This window comes from Hyperoodon ampullatus (assembly GCF_949752795.1).
Source record: "Hyperoodon ampullatus genome assembly, chromosome: 11".
Lineage (NCBI taxonomy): Eukaryota > Metazoa > Chordata > Mammalia > Artiodactyla > Ziphiidae > Hyperoodon > Hyperoodon ampullatus.
In genome coordinates, this window is record NC_136924.1 from 11,056,955 (window position 1) to 11,078,140 (window position 21,186).

The 21,186-nt window shown below is 32.8% G+C and overlaps 1 protein-coding gene across 1 annotated transcript in view; it reads left to right on the top strand.

Annotated features, from left to right (window-relative positions):
• The window catches only part of LRRIQ1 (leucine rich repeats and IQ motif containing 1), a gene marked incomplete at its 3' end in the record, with an annotated part of 287,926 nt that extends 285,135 nt beyond the window's left edge, over window positions 1-2,791 (top strand). Inside the window, exon 30 of the mRNA XM_079714084.1 lies at window positions 2,639-2,791. Within this exon, the coding sequence (XP_079570210.1) occupies window positions 2,639-2,791 (153 nt within the window). The remainder of the gene's footprint in view (window positions 1-2,638) is intronic.
• Window positions 2,792-21,186: the final 18,395 nt, after the last annotated feature.

Sequence of the window (21,186 nt, forward strand, 5' to 3'; positions counted from 1 at the left end):
TGTAATAATGTACAGTGAAAAAAGCAAGTTGAAGAAAAAAGATACCACTTAGGTTAATTTTGAAAATAATACTCTAAAAATTTTTGAATACCTATATGTAGAAATACTAAAAGGTAGCTTATAAGTGAACTTCACTTTATAACCTTTTATTTCTCTTTTTAAAAAATATCTGGATAATAAGTAAATAGGTATTTATTTTTATCTGTACTGTTTATGTCTTGACTTCTAAAAATAAAAACTTTTAAAATAAATATTTAATAAAATCTTGTTTATGAAAAAAGCAGAAGAAAAAGGAACTCACTGTTCTTTATTAAATGAGAGACATTCTCTATTTTAAAATTAAGTTACTTGGTTTGGAGGTGAACCAGGATCCACTTGCTTAGAGAAGTCATGTTCCAAAATTCATACCCCTCATTTCATTGTGAAAATATGAGAAAAAATATTACGAACTTTGTAGATGGGGCTGCAAATGTGACCTGATCAGAAAACAAAGACTAACGAGAATTTTGCAAAATCACTATTTAAATATTTGCTATTGAGTTGCATATAAGAAATGTCCTATCTGACATTAACTCAGAACTGTTTATTGTGTTATAACCATACAGAATGTTTAATATTACAGTGTTTTGGAATTAAACATACATTTTTGTAGAACAAGTATTAAAAGCATGGTCGATTATATTCCATTTTTAAGTATATCCATTTTGCATGACATAGAAGAACATATATATTTTCTTTATGATCTCTCTACTCGTTAATATTAAGAGGAAGAATGGTGTTCAATTTGAAAGCCAGTGTTTTCAGAAATAGAATTTGAATATAAATACATATGCACTACTGGATCTGTAGCTAGCCTCTTTTATGAAATTTCTAGGTTTGCATTTAAGCTGCTAGGTGGCACCGTTGTGAAATTGTGTGTTATTGTTAAATTTCGCTTCTAAATTTGATTCCCTGTTATAATCTGGCTTAATTAGTAACTGACATTGTTTTCTATTTTGGAAGAAACAATCTTTTGGATATTAATGGCTTAGATGATAAGGTTTTTGGAAGGCATGTGTTCAGAAATATTTTCTTGACATGCAGGTATTGTCTTGTTTGGAGGAGGGTGGGATTTCTGCATTTTAAATAAGTGTAGTGAAATTATGTCATTAAATTGAAGCAAATAAAACCTGATTTTAAAATCCTGAGGCTTACAGATAAAGCCTCTTTAGCCAGCAGCAGAGTCCCCTATGTGGTTAACATGTTTTTCCTTGTTTTGTAACTGGTCTCACCAAAATTGTGGTATTGCTTTGGTAGTTCCCCCTTATTCCTGACTGGTTCTTTTGATGTCTTAGCATTGATGGAGCTATTCTAATGGGAACATTAAATACATACTCTTGTGCACTAATTGAAATAAAATCCAGAAAGAATGTGTTACATTTTGTAGACTAAAATCACAAGTGTAAATTGGAAGCCAATTGTTATTTATTTCATTTTCAACAGCTTTCTACTGAGGTTTTTTAACAAAACAATTGTATCACTTAGCCAGATACATTTTAAAAAGTGACTGATGCTATAGAATGGTTTCTATTCTGAGTTCACTAATAGCAAACTTGCTCACTTAACAATGAGAAGGTCGTGCATATGGCTGGGAAGGTGGGAAGGGGATGTAAAGGAGAGGAGCAAAGATCTGGATCTGAAAGAAGATGATCTTTAGATTCTGGTTTCATGAGTTTTTGTAGCTCATCATATGGGGATAGCTTTTTAACCACAGCGATGGTTTTATGGCTTTATTTCACTCTATTTAAATTTTTCTCACATCAAACATTAAGGACAATGCTTTTTCACAGGACTTCAAGCATTCTGTGGTTTGGGTGAAATCCCAGCTACTTTGAGGCTGCCTTGCTTCCATCATGGCGTTTTCTCCCACTTCAGGGCTGAATCCTGATAAATCCTTACTTAATGATATTAGACATTATGTAAAAGCAATATTTTATGGGCAAGAAATGACTCTTTCAACTCTTAAGTTCAGCCCAAGATAGTAATAAAAGTTCTGAGAGTAATTTTGGTTGAAATAAATTACCTAACACATATGTCCTTAAAATAAAATATCTTGAAATTTCTATCTATCCTTACTCCCAAATTAGACTTAATGTATAGTATTTTTATATTAATAATGACTATAATGAGAAGGTAGAGATCTTTTGTGACTTTGTAGTATACAAATATGTGATGAAAGGCATTTCAGGGAATTTTATAAGTAGTAAGACATAAATATTGCAGAAAATAATCCGATGTGACATTTCTAACATTCAATTAAGAATTAAATAACATCCTTGGTAAATAAGTGATGTTAAGTTATTTAAATTTCATCAGTTGCCTTTAAGATTGATTTTCATCAAAATTACTGTACTAAAGTATTTTCTTTTGTTGTACAGACTCAAATAGCAAACCTCAATTTTAAAATTGGCTCTTATTTGCAAAAAATGCTTTGACATAGTGCATTTGTTCTGCCTGGGCAGCAATAAAGGATTGTGGTATCATTTTGAAGAAGGTTGTTTGACAGAGCCTGTTTGTTTATTTGGGGTAATGTGAGCTGCATTCAGAAAATGCCATATTTTGTTTCATGATTGTATACATTCTCTCCCACTGCTCCCAGGCAAGGCTTGTAAGCAGAGAAGACACGGATTTAGACCTTTTTTCCATGACCAGTGGAAGTGCTTTGTCTGTGAAGAGAGAAAAAAAAAATCAGGCACACAGACACTCAGCAGGATCTTCAAGTAAGTTGTGGTTTCCTTCAGAATTAATTTAGAAATCACAAATGAATTGATGGAAACTAATGCCAGCAAGCATTCTTTAACAGATAAGGGGTAGGATGCCAGCAACCAGAACTGCCCAAAACTATGCATTTGAATTTTTTCCTTCTTTAAATGTCTTCTTTTGATATAAACAGAATTAAATTATTTCAAAATTAATAGCATCAGTTTTTATTTTAATTGTATTCTGTGACTCAGTGGTCTACGCTCCCACCCCCCAACCCCCGTGGATTGTATTGAATTCTTTGATCATTTAGTTCTAAAAGAATTTGTTTAGGCTAATTGTAAAAAGTTGGATTTATATATCAAAGTAGTGTGTTTTGGTCTTTTGTCATTAATTTAATATATATTGTAAGTAAAGTTTGTTTTTGAAGGATTTTTTTTAAATAACAGATTTTAGATAATAATATTATACTGTCAAAACCATGCTCTTAAAAACTATTTCCATTGAAAAGATGACAGTTTATATTTCTTAATGATGACTTTTTCCAATTGTAAACTTGTCACACACATCTGTTACCTTTAATTTGGTAATATAACTATAAAACTATATATATATATATCATGGTTTCAACAAGAATTGCATAGCAGTTCTTAACTCTGAAAAAATTGTAAACATTAAAAAATATCTGTATCTTAGGATATTTGGGGGTAATAAAGCCTAATTTTTTCAAACTCTTCAATTAACTTACACTGTAGAGATTTTGAAATATCTTCTACAGTGTTATGGTATAAGAGTATAAAAGATGTTTCATTTAATACCATATTTTGTTAATTTTCCCAAAGTATAGTGAACCTCAAAAGTCCACACATTAACTTACACTTCATTTTAAGGAATAGTTATTCTATAAAAAGATTTATTATTCATTGATGGTATGGTTATATACACACAAAGTCAATATTTGATTGAATATGAACAATTCAACAGTCCAGATGGTGCTCTTCAGATAAATGAAAACTTCAAAATGATTCTCTGACTTTTCATCCAGATGCTTGGTATTATTAGATTACAGTCATTGAAATCCATTAATACATGCAAGTTCATTTTGATAAATTTTAATTTTGTTTTAAAATTATTCTTTTAATATGTCTAACTTAAAAATATTTCCCTGCCTTCAAAGTTCTTAGAGTGCTTGAATTTCCTTACTTAATTATAGAATCTGGTCATGAAAGGTTATTCTAGTCAATATGGTTAAGAAATATTTTAGGTTCATTCACCTAAGTAAAATTATTCATTTAATATAAATTTTCTACAGCAACATAATGTGTTAATTACATCAATATATATATATATATATATATATATATATATATATATATATATATACACATATACATATACATTTCAGAAGGAAATGTGCCACACATAATAATGAATATTGCCATATCCATTTTAAGCATTGCCTATTACAAACTCATATCACTTCGAAGCAGTGTAGGTAAAAAGAAACAAACCAAATAAAATTTTAACAAAAATTGCCTTGTCCCTGTACAGAATAACAAAGCTTCTGTTCATAATGTACCATCTAAATGTTAAAACATAAATAACTCAATGTCAGCAACTATCCTGAAATGCACAAGCTTCATCTTTCACTTACATAGACACTGAATCATAGATTTTAGAGTATACAAGATCATTATAGAGAGTTCATTTCTTAACACTTTCTCTAAGAAACTGTAGTAAGGCAATTCTCACTGTAATTTCAATTAGTTTGTCAATAAGTGACATTTTTGAAAACACTACTAATCACTAAATCTGTTCACTTAGTGACAATTTAAGACAAGACAGTTTAGAAAAATAGAGTTTTTATTAAATAACAGAATGAATATGAGTAAATACTACTTGCTGAATTATTGTCATTACTAGTTTACTATAATCGTCATGTAATATAATGGTAAAGGATGTGAGTGAGCTCAGACACCAGTTTGCCTAGATCTGTATCATGACTTAATTTCCTCATCCTTAAAATGGGAATGATACCTACCTTGTAGAGTTGTTTTAGGATCAAATGTAGCACATTTAGAATAGAATCTGGCTCAGAATAAGTGCTTAGTAAATGTTCTTAGTAATTGCTACCCACACATAGCTGTAAAATTAAAAAAAAAATCAATTGAAGTAAGATATTGAAGTCTTCAGTGTCGAGTCACACGGGCTAACGAGCTCAGCTTAAAAGAAATGTACTCTTAATAGTTACTTGACTGAAAACCTTGGCATAGCTTATTACCCATAGAAATCTTTTAACTCTCAAAGTCTTTGGGTCCTAGGCCCCCATGGTCCTGGGCCAACCACTTACAGTTTGGGTATTTTGAAAGCTCTTTTTCCAACAGCTGTCTCTCTCTCAAAATCTTGTCACCTTATAAAAGCTAAAATATTTCTTTTAGCTTTGCAAGCCAAATCTAGAGAGTAGTTTATGGGCTGCAGCTCTAAAATTCTTTCAGCCTTTGAGCTCTTTCAATGTTGCTATAATATTTGTAACATGTATTCTTTACAGTTAGATACATTCAGGTTTAAAAACCCCATTCCACCATCACATATAAGTTGTGTGACCTTGGATAAATTATTTAACCTCTGAGAATGAGTTTATTATTTAACCTCTGAGAATGAGTTTATGTTCTATAAAATGGAAGTATAATGTCTATCTCATAGAGTTGTAGTGAGGAATAAAAAAGTAAAAATATATGTAAAGTATGTGATATATTGCCTAGTAATAAGTAAGGGCTTAAAGTATAGTCCTTGTTGTTTGTGTTGTTTATTATTGTTGTATGTTTTATGTTACTGCTGAATTACTTTAAATAACTTCAAAGTAGAGTTGTCTTCCTTTTCTGTGTGTCAAATAATTCCAGAACCACTGTACTTTCGGCATGTTATCCATCTCAAGCAATACTGTCTTTTCTTAGAGACTTTCCTGGTTTTTTGTCCTTTTCCTTTTAGGTCTTATTGCTCTCTTACAAGAGGCCAAGGGGATCTTCTGCTACCTATCTTTATAATCTATCTGATGACTTGAAAAGAGATGAAAGAGGTCACATTCTTATTTAAAAATGTGCCATTTATAAAATGACTATGCCAAGAAATTTCCTCATTTAGACAATATTTAGATAAAAAATATTTGACTTCCTTAAATAGTTTTGGTTTTCTCGATTAATGTTCCCATTTAATACTTAAAATAAAGGATGCATTACAATAATAATAACTTTATTGCTCTAGCAATTTATAGCTTAACCAATTTCTTTTAATTATCTTTTCTTATTTATAATGATTATTTTTCTTTGATAGCTGATATAAATGAGACTTAGAGAGTTTATTTAATTTGACTTTGGCACAAAAAAAAACTTAGCAAGGGAAAGCAGCAACTTGAACCCATCTTTTCTTATTCCAAACTCAGTGCTATATTGTCTTCTATTCTTCCTTGGGCCAAAATATATAGCTTAGTTAGTAAGAATAGAACATAATTAATGTAGTTCCTCTTATTCATTCATTCATTCAAGAGCCATTTATTGATTGATCATTACTCACTATATACCTAGTTTAGGTTTCCAGTTGCCTTCTTCTCATCATCTCTGCACTTTCCAGGACATACTCCATTTTCAAAGTTAGCCAGGGACTGAGAATCCACAATACCTCTGTAAGAGTGCATACTCAGCCCCAAATCAGCTTCTTTGAGCATGTCTAAATTCTCATGAAATGTAAGCCCTTTTAATATGGTACTGAATTTTCTGAATATGGAAAAAATATTTTTCAGAAGTAAAACAGCTATTGTTGTTGGAGTGAAGAAGGCTTCTTGGAGGCAATTGATCTGTACCTAGAATGACATTTGGGATTTAAGTAAGGAAAAAAGTAGAAATAAATCCACTAAACAAAGGCAAAGGGTGAAATATATTTGTGAAACTCTGAGGAGTCTGTCTGGACCAGAGGTTCCACATACTGAAGTAATGTAAAATAAGGTTGAATTAAAAATGAAGCCTAGTTTCAGGTAAGTTTGAAAGTAAAGTGGAGGAATTAGACTTTCCTACTGATAATGAGTAACAAAGATTTCTGAAAATACCTTAGTGTTTCAGAAAGCCTAAGATCAGTTGAAGAAAGGCATTCTGAGTCAATCCTAACATTATACAATGACTCCAATATATTGACAAAGTAATTTTACAGCTCTTCTCAAAAAAGGTTAATTTGATTATCAAAAGTACAAAGTGAAATATATAGTTTACTAGATGTCAGTGCTCTGTAGTATGTGGAGATTGAGAGACTAAGGTGGTAACTAAAGCAAAAGAAGATTTCAAGGATGACCATTAAAGTTTACTCCAAATTTACTAAGTACATTCATTAACATAACTTAAAATTTGCAAGTCAAGAATTATTAGCATGTTATATATTTATGTATGTCTGTATGTATATATGTACATATATATGGTATCTAATTTGTACATAGCTGCAATATACATACATAATATGCATTTATAATCCCTCACTGAGTAAGCTTAAGACTTAAATAGTGTTGCATATATCTGTGGGTCATTATATAAACCACATCATGGGTACGTAGTGGGTGCAAGCAATTGCGTGCCTACAATAAGCAAAGCACTGTACAGATCATTAAGCAAGTACAAAGATGGAGAGGTACAAGACTTAGAACAGCCAACACAGTGTTGAAGGAGAAGAACAAAGTTGGAAGGCCAACACATCCACTTCAATACTTACAATAAAGAAAAAAACAAATTAAAATGAGATACCACTATACACCTATTAAAGTGGCCAAAATCTAGAACACTGACAAAACCAGATGCTGGCAAAGATGTGGAGCAGCAGGGTCTCTCATTCATTGCTAGTGGGAATGCAAAATGGTACAGCCACTTTGGAAGACAGTTTGGCACTCTCTTACAAAACTAAACATACTCTTACCATAAGATCCAGCAGTTTTGTGCCTTGGTATTTACTCAAAGGAGTTGAAAGCTTATGTCTGTAGAACAACCTGCACATGGATGTTTATAGCAGCATTATTCATAATTGCCAAAATTTGGAAGCAACCAAGGTGTCATTTAGTGGGTGAATGGCTAAATAATCTGTAGTACATCAGATAATGGAATATTGCTCAAGGCTAAAAAGGAATGAGCTACCAAGCCATGAAAAGACATGGAGGAAAGTTAATTGCATTTTAATAAGTGAAAAAAGTCAATTTGAAAAGGCTACATACTGTATGATTCCAACTATGTGACATTCTTGAAAAGGTTAAATTATGGAAACGGTAAAAATGTCAAAGGTTGTATGGGGTTGGGTGGAAGAAGAATAGGTTGAGCATAAAGGATTTTTAGGGCAGTGAAAATAATCTGTATCATACCATAATGATGAATACATGCCATTCATTATACATTTTTCCTGACCCATAGAATGTACAAAACCAAAATCCAAGAGTGAACTGTAATGTAAACTGTGGACTTTGGGTGGTTATATTTTGTCAATTTAATTTCATCATTTGTAGCAAAGGTACCTCTCTGGTGGGGATGTTGATAATGAAGGAGGCTATGCATGAGTGGGGGCAGGAGGTATATGGGAAATCTCTGTACCTTCCTCTCAATTTTTCTGTGAACCTGAAACTGCTCTAAAAAAATAATCTTAATAAAAGTGAGGAGTGGGCTTCCCTGGTGGCGCAGTGGTTGAGAGTCCGCCTGCCGATGCAGGGAACACGGGTTCGTGCCCCGGTCTGGGAAGATCCCACATGCCGCGGAGCGGCTGGGCCCGTGAGCCATGGCCGCTGAGCCTGCGCGTCCGGAGCCAGTGCTGGGCAACGGGAGAGGCCACAACAGTGAGAGGCCCGTGTACCGCAAAAAAAAAAAAAATAAATAAAAAAAATAAATAAAAGTGAGGAGGGGAAAAAAGAAAAAAAGTGAAAAGAAAAGCTCAGAAAGGTGTTCCTTACCAGCTATTGCCTGAGATTTACTTTGGAATAGGTGAGATTTAGCTTTTAATTTTATAAATAAATTGTCCAAAGCTAAGGATGCAGAAAGTTGTAGAGCTGAGGCTCAAATCTGAGTCTCCTGATTCCTAATGTAAAGATATCAATTGCTTCCCATCCAACTTGTCTGCATCATGAATGCTTTGCTTCTATCTATCTCAATGTAAAGATGGGACAAAAAGACAATATTGTAAATTATGATTTCTTTTAAAAAAAAAGTACAAAGAGGAATTGTATATGCTTAGCACATAGAAAGCACTTAAGAGAATAAATGAATTTATCAGCCATTGTTGCTTTTCTCCTATATCATATATTCATATCACCTTATTTTTCAATGGATATTATCTTCTCCAGAACAAGGGAAAACATTTCCATTAACATTTTATGTCCTTCTCTCTAAACTGTTTGTATGAGATTTATACTAGTAAATGGTTACAGATTTTAAAGAAAGGTTGTAATATGTTATAAATAGCACTCTATTATGGAATTCAGTCAACATGAAGACGGAATTTTGAAGGACTTAGCCTCTATCAGGGAGGAAAATCTAAACACTTTATTTCAGATTCCATTGGCCACAACAGTGTGGTACTAATTTTCCATGTTTCTTGTTTATTCTCCTTCTCCCCTGCTAGTGTGTATGTTCCAGGGGGGCAGGGAATTTAATGGAGTATCCTTGGTGCCTAGGCTAACTCTGGCACATGGTAGGGCCTTTGATGTATATTTGATGAATGAATTAATGTATGAATGAATGAATATGGCCATCCTTTAGCTGCGTTAGAGCCAGAAAAGAGAATATCTGACATGTTTTTCGAGTTCCGTAGCGGGAGGCAGGCTGTACTGACAAAGAAGGTGGGTAGAAGGTTTACTGTTTGGTAGACATTCAAGTATCTGCCAAGGCTTCTAAAAGCACCTGGCCTGTTCAAACTCCTGGTACTATTATCGTTAAAGAGGACAATCTACCTAAATGGCAAGGATTTCCTTCTGGGTGAGTCTTTCAAACAGCCCAGATCATGAGCTGCAAGTTCCTATAGATCTAGCCTACATGAAGCCAATCCTGTCATTTGTTCATTCAAAAATATGTATGGAGGCCATTGCCTCATACAGGGGAAAGAGTGCTGAGCATAATTCTGGACTTCATGGAGTTATAATCTACATAAACATCCACTGTAATAACAGTCTGGGTCCAATCAGGAGATAGTTATTGTAAAGTAGGTTAAACAGGGAAAGCTTAAGTGTTATTTATGCTAAAGGAACAAGTATAAAATGTAAGGAATGGTATATCCTAGGGCTGAGGAAGAGCACCCAAGGAAGATAAACTTGGAAGTTCGGACTTCATTGGAGAAGGTGTGGTTTGGCCACTGAATAGCAGAGAAGTTCTTGGTTTAGCCAGACCAAGGCTGCTCTGGGGTTACAGGGCAACTCTCTGGAGTAAAGGAGGGGGACAGGTGATGAGCAGTGGGTAGCATAGGCAGTGAGTGGACTTGATAAGGGCAGAAGGTGTGCAGGCTTTGATTTCCCTGTGGAGAGGACAGCACACAGGTTTTGGTTAGGTCGAAGCTGCAAGGTTGCAGAGGGATCATGTTCTGGGCCTGTGGCTCAGGCAGCCTGTATCAGAGGGCCTCAAACCCACAGGGCCAACCCCACCACCTCCATCTATGCCAGAAATTGCAAAGCCTCTTCGTCTGGCAGTACCCTCCAGTACCCTCTACTGAGAAGGCTTCACGTTTGTCTCACGTTAAAGGAGAAATGCTTAAAGGAATTCTTTTATCACAAAACATGTAATGAAGGGTGGATTCATTGCTAAGAGGCAATACATTGATAGGTGACACATATGCATGTACTAAATTACTAGTCTCTGAATACAGTCATTTATATATATATGTGTGTATATGAATTATCAGTATATGTATGAAAAATATCCTTAGAAAAATAAATTGGACACACTGAGAGATTCACAACTTGGACCAAATTAAGGCCTAGTATTATTTTACTCAGGGTGTCTTCAGCTAAAAATCATGTTTAATTGAGAAAAATTGCAAAAAAAAATTTCGTAATTGAGAAAAACTGAGGAGAAGTATGAGAAGACCTCAAATTGTTAAGATAATGTTGTCCTATCATTCTCTTTCTTCTAAGTTTTAGAAACTATTGAAACTTACAGCCTATAAAGCCATGTCATTAACTAGGGAAAACAATTAACTAGAGAATGACTTTAATAAAGTATAGCATAGCTCTTACTAAACTGGAATTATGAAGCACAGAGGTGAGAGATGATTGATATGTCAATTGCATTTTTAAACACACTGAGAGACAGTGTGGTATTGGTAAGAGTATGTGTTAAGAGATTGAGAAGTCAATTTCTAGTCCTGCCTTGGCTCTTCACCAGCTTGTTTGTGACCTTAGGTTTGGTAGGAAAAGGTACCCAGGAATAGTGGAAAGAAATTTGGAGAAGGACAGATTGAATTTGAATCCCATTTCTCACACATATGTTTTTGTGAGCTTAGATGAGATACTTCATGTTTGGTTTGTTCATTTAGAAAATATCCTGGGACTTCCCTGGTAATCCAGTGTTTACGACTCCGCACTCCCAATGCAGGGAGTCCGGGTTCGATCCCTGGTCAGGGAAATAAATCCCACATCCCGCAACTAAGACCAGGCGCAGCCAAATAAATAAATAAATATTTAAAAATATATATATCCTGCTGAAAATTAGATGAGTATATAAGTATATATTTTGTGCTCATGTGGGAAGGGGGGAAGAAAAACAAACACAAATGAGATCCAAGAATTCTTATAGCTTTAAAATTCCATAACCTGCAACTAAAACAATAAAACTTTATATATGACAATTTTCCAATTAGAAGGCAACAGAAGCTATTATTTCTGATGTTTTATTGTATGAAAATCATGTTTGTAACTGAAAATTTTCTCCATGCCAGAATACTTTTAAATGACCCTGATTTCAATCATTGCTTAAATTATCTCTGATTACTTGAGCTAAACACAGTCAACTGAGATGGGGAATAAATAAATCTTTCTTTTAAATGTTTTCTAAATAAAGATCAGAAAATTCCATCATCTATGAGAAATGATGGCTATTTCATAAAATCAAGTTGAATTTTAAAAATCTAGGGGTGATTATAAAACTCAACATGCTTACTAAAATAATTTGGCTTAAGAATATTCTACAGTAAATGCTTACTTAGTAGTTGATATCTTAATGTCCCAATACATTTTTTTTTTTTTTTTTTTTTTTTTTTTTGGTGGTACGCGGGCCTCTCACTGTTGTGGCCTCTCCCGTTGTGGAGCACAGGCTCCGGACGCACAGGCTCAGCGGCCATGGCTCACGGGCCCAGCCGCTCCGCGGCATGTGGGATCTTCCCGGACGGGAGCACGAACCCGTGTCCCCTGCATCGGCAGGCGGACTCTCAACCACTGCGCCACCAGGGAAGCCCCCAATACATTTTTTTAAAAAGACAAAAAAATTTTCATATTGAGAACCCAGTCAACATTTCAGAGGGTGGTATTTGGAAATTATCTTTAGCTTAAGCTTTAGCTAGATAGTTACTTTTTAGAAAGAAGTTGCTTGTAAATTTTAAATTAAGTAAGGAACCAGCTATAGGCCTACAGGTAGGAGGTAATTTAATAAATAGGTTATCCTGAAAGTAATTAGTAAAGCCTATAAAATTTTGTACAAATATATATTGTTATTACAGGAAAAACAAAGGAATTACATGTTAGGCAGCTATCCTCATTAAAAGAAATTTCAGTTTTTCAACTTAGAGGACTGTGTGAAAGGTGGCCTTGGTTGGAAGATTGAGATTGGCCTATATACACTAACATGTATAAAATGGATAACTAATAAGAACCTGCTGTATAAAAAAGTAAATACAATTTTTAAAAATGAAAAAAAAAGAGGTGGCCTTTGTTTTAAATCTGATTATTCTCATGCAGAATATTAATTAGAGAACCAGGCCTGCAGTCTCTCCTGAAGGAAGCAGTGTTATGTTTTGAAAATTCTAGTATATTTATGGGCAAAAACCAGAAGGAGAGAGAGGATTTCTCTCTTTTTTTAGGGGATCTCTTTTGAAAACAAGGCTAATAACATTAGTAATACTTTAAATCCACCCTGAATGAATTGTACCTCTGAAGTTATTCGTGGCTGTTTTAATCAATGAACATTTAATGAACACATTATATATTATATATATTATATATTAGGCATGATTCTATCTCTAATAGAGATGATTTCAAATTCAATTAAATATCAAAATTCTAAATTTTTAAAATATACAAGTCAGCTTGTGTACCTTATACTTAATATAGCAAATATTACAAATTTGTAAAAAAGTAATGCTTAAATTTATTTTCAAAAATTGTCTTATTATTTTGGTATTTCAAAAACATGAACAATATATCTTATGTGAAATAGCTTTGGTTTTTCTCTCTGAAAGTATTAATAACAAGTTTCATCCAACGCAAAGATGTGTTAATGAATGGCAATGTTAATTTTTAATGTGGGAGGACCCACATCTCTGGTCAAGAGCCGTCTCTCTCCACTCCTACAGTAAGGAAACTTAATTGGGTGAATACAGTTGTAAATATAGTTATAAATGACTTTAATTTATGAATACTAGTCACTGATGCTTCACTGGTGAATTTACCTCCCCATTTTGTCATCTTGCTGCTCTCCAAGCCTTCTGCCACCCTACTCCTAACCTGCATCTCCTTTGAAATTTCCCTTTTTCAAGGCTCCAAGATCCCTAACTAGCATTTTGTCCATTTTGGCAGCTCTGCTACTTCCAACTGATTCCCTACATTCCATAACTTAAATTTACAAATCAATTATTTCTTCACTGGATGTTTAGAAACGTTTTACGTTTAACTTAATTTTCTGTCACATAGAGTGATCAAAAGGTGAGTGAAAGTTATGTTTAATTATGTCCTTACCTGCATATTTTTTAGTATAGACTGAAACTATATATTAAAAAAAATTGAGTTTTGGTTCAATTGTCCACTAATTAACTAACATATTGATTTTACTTGTACATGACCTTTAGAAACTCTAGGTAGCTATGTAATTCTGATACATTGTCCTCATATACTTTCTTAAAGAAAAAAAATGTAGTTTCTAATATTCCATGTCTATTTTTGCAAAGTTCAAAGGAGACACTCATTAACGTTATTTTATTAAAGTACATGTTTATGTAATTCAGCCAAAATCATTCAAATATGGGAGTATTCTTTGAAGGACTTCAGAAATTCTGGTAACACCTACTTTACAAAGACCTTGACAGGTGAACAGAAAGACAGTGACATAAGTGAAGGGTAAGAAAGTCTGAAAAAAATCTTTCGATAAAGTAATTCTTAAATTAAAAAATCATGTTGGAAGGGGAGGGATTAATAGGTGAAGCACAGAGAACTTCTAGGGCAGTGAAAATACTCTCTATGATACCATAATGATGAATAAACGTCATTATATGTTTGTCCAACCCACAGAATTTCAATACCAAGAGCGAGCCATAATGTAAGCTCTGAACTTCGGGTGATTATGATATAGTTTAGTCAATGTAACAAATGTACCTCTCTGGGGAATGTCAATAATGGGGAAGGCTGTGCATATATGCGGGCCAAGTGTACATGGTAAATCTCTGCACCTTTACCTCAATTTTGCTGTGAACCTTAAACTGCTCTTTTTTAAAAAATAAAAGCTTAATAATAAAGAAAAAATCATGTTAAGGGTTATGATATAATACATAGATACAGGTAAGATATAGATATAGATACAGATAAAGAAATATCTTTCTCTTGTTTTCCCTCAGCTTACAGAAATAAAGGATAGTATTGTTTTTCATTTATACATTTTATTCATTTTTAGTTTCATAGGCCTATTTCCCATAATGGACAGTTCTTTCATTACAAGACATGCAAAAACAGATACACATCTCACATTTGCTGCCTAATGATTTTCTTTATGGTACTGTTATATTAGAAGCGTACTTTATTTCTTAAGTTTAAAAAAGATATTGTCTTCTTTTTAATAAAACTTAGTCAGGTAAAGCCAAGTTTCACTTGTGTTACTGTCACTTACTTTCGGGCAAATACTTTAACTGCATTGCCTCGTTTCCCCATTTTTAAAATGAGGGTGATATGTATCGTGCACAGTTGTATTGAGGATTAAATGAGATGGTGAATAAAAAATGCCAAGCCAGGGCCTGGAACATAATGGATTCCTAAATCCCTGCTACTCCTTCAGTATGACATTTTCAGGAAGGTTATGAGTAAATGGTCATTGGCAGAATTGAAGACAAATGCATGATGAGAAAATGTGGTCGATAGCACATAATAGTCTTTTAATAGACTTGATAGTAAAAAGTAATATAATTGTGTACAAGCAAAAATATTGTTGATGCTAAATGCACAATAAAGAGGCTGTTAAAAAGCACACTGTAGTAATACTTTTAATTAACTGGCATACTTATAAATGAAGGCGTTCTGCCCACATAGTCTTCTAATAAAACAATTCCACTATCTATGTCAATTGTTGCAAAATTTCACTGTAGGCGTAAAAATTGACTTATCAGATTTCCTATTTAAAATATTCAAACTTTAATCCTGCTCTAGATGTTATTTTTTCCCCAGATAAAAATACGGTAAAAATAAGATTTTTATAAACAACTGTGGCCAAGTTAAACTTTTTTGTTCTGTGTATAATAAAATCTGTCTTTGTTTATCCTCTTGTTTCTTAGCTGAAGAGTTTAATTTTAAAGTAACACATCAGTAAAGAATCTTAGAGCTAACTCGTAGAATTACTATTTTTAAAAAATTTTGTTCAGCAAGAGCTGGTCTCTAACAATGTAAAAGTTTAAACTTTAAGGCTTTTATTTTATTATTGCTTAAACCATTAACTCTGATTTTTCTTGGTCTCAATTTTTTTGGCAGGAACTTTAATACAGATTTGTTAGGTCTTAATATTTTGTCCCTGAATAGACAAACACATTAACATTAACACCCCAACCCTTCAAATATTCCTGTAATCAGAACGGGATAGTCAAAATTAATTACTATTATATCAAGAGCATGTTTACGTGGTTGCCGGAAACATCCAACAGACATATATTAAAATTCTAGCACAGAGTAGGGCACATAATAAATAGCTGTTGATTTAATGTCCTTTAACAACTCAATACAGCCTGTTTCCAGGATCCGAGACAGTTTAATGCAACAGTCAACAATGATTCCAGACAGTTAAATATAACAGTTATTAGTAACCACAGAATAATGTTTACAGATCTAAAACAGTAGTTAGTTTCACCAGCAGTTGACATTATCCAGAGAAAGACAAATCTCAACTGTACTTGTGTGAGAGAACTAGTTGTACATATGTCAACTACATTTATTCTTTGTAAAAAAAAACAAAAGAAAAACCCAACTTACACACATTTTAACAGTTTTGAGGACAGGATCCATGTATGCTCTATTGATAATAGATTAAAGCATCATGTTTCTAACTGTAATATTTTAGTTCTTACCCCTTTACTTCATAAATAAATAGCTTGGCTTTGACTTTTTTTTTTTTTTTTGGTTGTCGCTTTCCAACCGATTTCTTACACTAGCTAATGTGGTGCAAAAATAAATGGGTATGGTCAAATGTGAAATGCATTTGTCAAATGAATGAAACTGAAGTGCAATAATATAATAAATCCTCAGGCGAGTCATGTTTATTGTTGCCAAATGTCTCCCTGCTAAGAACTAATATGCATGAAAAGGGATAATGAAAGTTTCCATGAAAAGTTTTTGGGAAACCTATCCACAAGTCTTCACTATCTGGGAATGTGGAAATAAGTATTTGTTTTATACAAGTTCCATATGAGGATTGTAAGGATGGAATTATGAGAATAGAGTGAAATAGAAAGCAACTGTAGTATGATGGTTACTAATATTACTTGGCACATGGAGGAATATTGACAGGGAAGCTTCATTGAAAGGCAGAATAGAACAGTGCCTGCTACATAATGGGCACTAAGTAAATACATATTGAATGAATGTGTAAATAAAAGGAAGAGTTTAAATTCAAGCTTTCAAAGACTCCAAGTGATCTTGAAAATCTAATTTAGGTTTTAAATAGTTAAATTCCAAAGGATAACTGCACAGTGATAAACATTTGGGAATTTACTTAAAATGCATGTTTTTCCTATATGTTTACTTTTGGCAAAATTAATTAACATGGGAAAATGAGGGGTAAGACAAGATTATTAGAAATTAGAGTGTTATATAAAAACTGGGCTGTTTCAAAGGAATATGCATATCAATTAAGGGTAAAAAATGCTCTCAATTATTAGCATAATTCATGCCATTACTCCTTAATTACAAATGCTTATGGACACTTAGTTGTAAGTATAATAAAACTGAATAGAATCGTGAAGAGAATAATTTTAGAATGACTGGAGAATTTGGGAACAGACCTTTTCTGAATTGACAAGAATAACGGGACATATGACCTGATTTTTTAGAACCAACTGTGTACAGAAGAAAATAGATGCCTAGATAACTTATAGATTTGTTAAATTTCATTCTTAATTCCTTACTGAGTTACACTTTTTATTACCTAGTCAATTTAGGAGGTTAAATATGCAAGTATCTACTAGTTTGGTGGGAAGCCAGAAAAGCCAGGACAGAAGGGTCACGTGACAGAAGGCAAAACATCACAAAACCAATTTAGATTTTATAACCAAAAAATAAATCACTCAAAAAAATTTCCTCCAGAAAAAAAATTAAAACAATCTTGAACAATATTAGTATAAGAACCACAGGATATAAAGAAACAAAATAGTATTTTTAGCACCACATTCTAGCCATCCTTGTCTGTGCAAACACACCTCTAAGAAGAAATCTACACAATAGTATGTTAAAAATAATAAAACCTAGGGTAACACTGTATACTATAGGGAGGGCTCAAAGATTCTAGATCAAATATGAATGGTAGCTATTATAAAAGATGAAGAAATGGGCAAAATACAAAAGTAAAAATCTACATTGTATAACAAAATAAGATACCCTACCCTATATGATATGTATCAGATTTTATGCTCATTAGGAATTGTTTTTTCAAAATAAATGTACATAGACAAAGCAAATTATATATGTCACGTTGATTTAAAAAGAAACATCAGGCATCATGATTTTTAGCAACAATAACAAATACTGTGGATATTTTTGTGACTATCAAATGTACCAAACCTAACTGGTTTTCTTTTTTATATGTCTCTTAAATATTGGGTAAGAAGGATAACTGTAAATGTCATTGTCCAATTGGGATTTCAAGAAACAGGGAAATTTTATTAGTATTTTTATAAGTTATAGAGAAAATTTCTATTCACTGAAAAAGCTTGAAAACAATTTCAAAAACAAGCAAAATCACCACGTTACACTGAGGCAATCTGAATATGATATAAACAACCTGTTTATTTGTTTTATTTTCATTCTTAGTGTTAGACTTTATCTATCTATACATACTCATTATAATTCAAGGCTGGATATAGCAATAGCCTTAAAAAGCAACTGTTATTTGAACACTGTAATGTCTACCTCAACCTCAAACTTGCCCAGTGTAACTCACTCACAGCACTTAAATTGATGTAAACGCTTTGCTGCTAAAAATTTGTTCTGGTCACTTTCATTAAAATGTTGAATTTTTTTCCTTCATGCTTTACTTCTGCTGTATCTGCTGTTAAGCAGTACAATATGGGAAGGACTTTGAAATGATTTCTATATCCAGACACATAGTGTATCAACAAAAATCCGATGACGTATTACTATGCATCATGAAATTTCTATTTTAACCTGTTTAAGGAAGTTTTTCTTATTCATACCAGGAGAGTCATTCAAAGCATTTTACATATTAAATTACTTATCAAAACACAGCATATATAGACCTTGACATTTGTTAAAGAACCAAGGATTTAACCCCCCCAAAATTTTAAAGGACCAGAACAAATCTTTAGCAGAACACAGATTATGTGGCAAGCAGTGAGTTACTGGAAGATAGAGCATACTTATCAACACATACTTTCAGCACATATGTAAGAGACTGATTGGTTGATTTGTATGGTCACCTGAAAATATGCAGTCTACTGTTGTTTAAAAAAACGTAAAATCTGTAACAATAATGTTGCAGGAAAGAGAAAAAACTGGCAAAGATCCTTTAGTTATAATTTTTTTATTCCAGGAACCCATCAGTAGGTCTAGCTCTAATATCCATTTTTTTGAGGCAAGATTCTCTCACTATTGTATTTTCATGTGGGTAAATAATTTCAGAATGATTATACATTGACTATATTAAATTGCTTCTTTACTTTCTTTTTTCATTTCTAGAGTAATCATAGGACAAAGTAACAGCTTTGCAATGAATGCCAATACGTGGTTCCTTCGTAGATCTGTTGCTTTACTCCTCAATTTGTTTCTGTGTATCTGGTGGTTCAATAATTTATATGATAACAAAGACTCTCACTATATGCAATGAGAGAATAAGCTATATTGATTACTACTCAAATTGTTTATTTACATGTAGCAAAACAATAAAATGCAAGCTTATTTAATGACATCTAAAATATTGTTTTTTCAAAAGCTATATATTCACATAAGTATTTATGTAATTTTAAAGACTAATTTCCTCCAGCGTTTTCATTCCACAGAAAATGTACTTCAAAATTGTTATAAAGCTGTCTTGTAATATCACACAATATGTTTTTTAAATTATAATTATTTTCTGAAGGAATTACACTAAACAATGAAAAATATACAAGCTGCCTTTTAAATATAGGGTTACACTGTGGATGAGTACAAAAAGCCTTGAAGATTCATCAGCAGCTTCAAAATAACGAAGACAACAGAACAGTATTAGGGAAAAATATGTGCCATATGGTAAATTTGTAGTCAATAGAAAAATTCTTTAGAATGCAGCAACACTGTTAAGAATAAGGATTTGGTCTACAGAAAAGTTATGTTGTAATGCAATTCACTTTAATTTTGAAATTATTTTAGGAGTATATGAAATTATCTTTAAATATTTCAATGCTTGTACAGAAAGTGCCACCTTTCTTACATATTATTTGCCATCTTTGATAAAAAGTTTATATTAAGAATAAGGGCATTAAATAATACATCTATCTACTATTAAGATACTTCCATCAAAAATATTAACCAATAATGGAGCTATGTTACTGAATTATATTTTAAAATATATAGTTATTTCTACTTATTACCTTGAATAATGTTTGCAAGGAACTTGATTTAGCTCTCACTATTGGAACAAAACATTTGTGTTAGCCATTTGTGGAAATTCGCTTACTCTTTTATTAATCTCTAGTTTTTTATCTCCAATAAATATACCTGAATTTTAAATATGTCCCAGTAGCTCTTCATTTCTCAATCCTCTCTGCCGCCCCGCCCATCAAGCCCCAGCATTCTCCCTTGATAATGTGCTCTCATAAATAGGTACTTGTTATCCAGGAAATAGTTTATTCATCAAAGAATTTTTACCTGCTAGGGCAAGGTGAGGGTTTGCTGTTACTGTTGTTTTTTTTAAATAGACCAAAGTAGACATTCCATTCTGTTATTTGGTTTAAAACATGTATATATATTTCCAATATGGAGCTAGCAAATAGAGGACAAGCCTTGAGGATGCTTTCTTAGCTTTTTAGGCCACTATTTTATCATTAGGAAATTCTTGCTTTTAGGTAGCAGTAGCATTCCTGTTGCTTGAAAGAATTCTTGCAGTTCTTGCAGTTTCAAAGAGGATACTGACTGACTTACTGGGGGTAGTTTAACACAGGCTAAATCTGGCTGGCACATAGAAGCCAACTTCACATGGTATCTCTCTTGTTTGTCTCTCTGCTGAGATTGTCTTCATGAGGGCCAGCTGTGAAGGTCTCTAAACTGCACTGTCTTCTATCTCTTAATTCCATCACAGACTTCTGCCTATAGTCATAGGCATCAACCCTTCTGTGCCTAGATTACCATTTCCTAAAACAATAGCTTTTAATTTTTTTTCCTGCCTTTTAGTAACATTTTCTGTGTGGACTAAAAGTAAAATATGCTCCCTTTATAGAGGCTCATTAACTCCTTTGAATTTGTTTTCCTAATCATAGTTTTAAGATTAAAAATCAAAAAGTAATACTCTGTTTTGAAAAAGCTTTTAAATATAAGATGGACTTTTACAATCAATTTTCACCATCATGTTGCATCAAATTTGAAATTACAGACCAATTTCCACAAACGGTCTAATGTTTTCAAACCCTTCTATTTGGACATATATTTTAAAAATATTTTAAAATTTAGTTGGAGAAGTATTATCCAGAAAAACATTTTTTGATATATTTCCCTCTAAACTTATTTAAAGCACAAAAGCATCACAACGAAGAAGAGTCACGTGGTTTGAACCTTTGCCT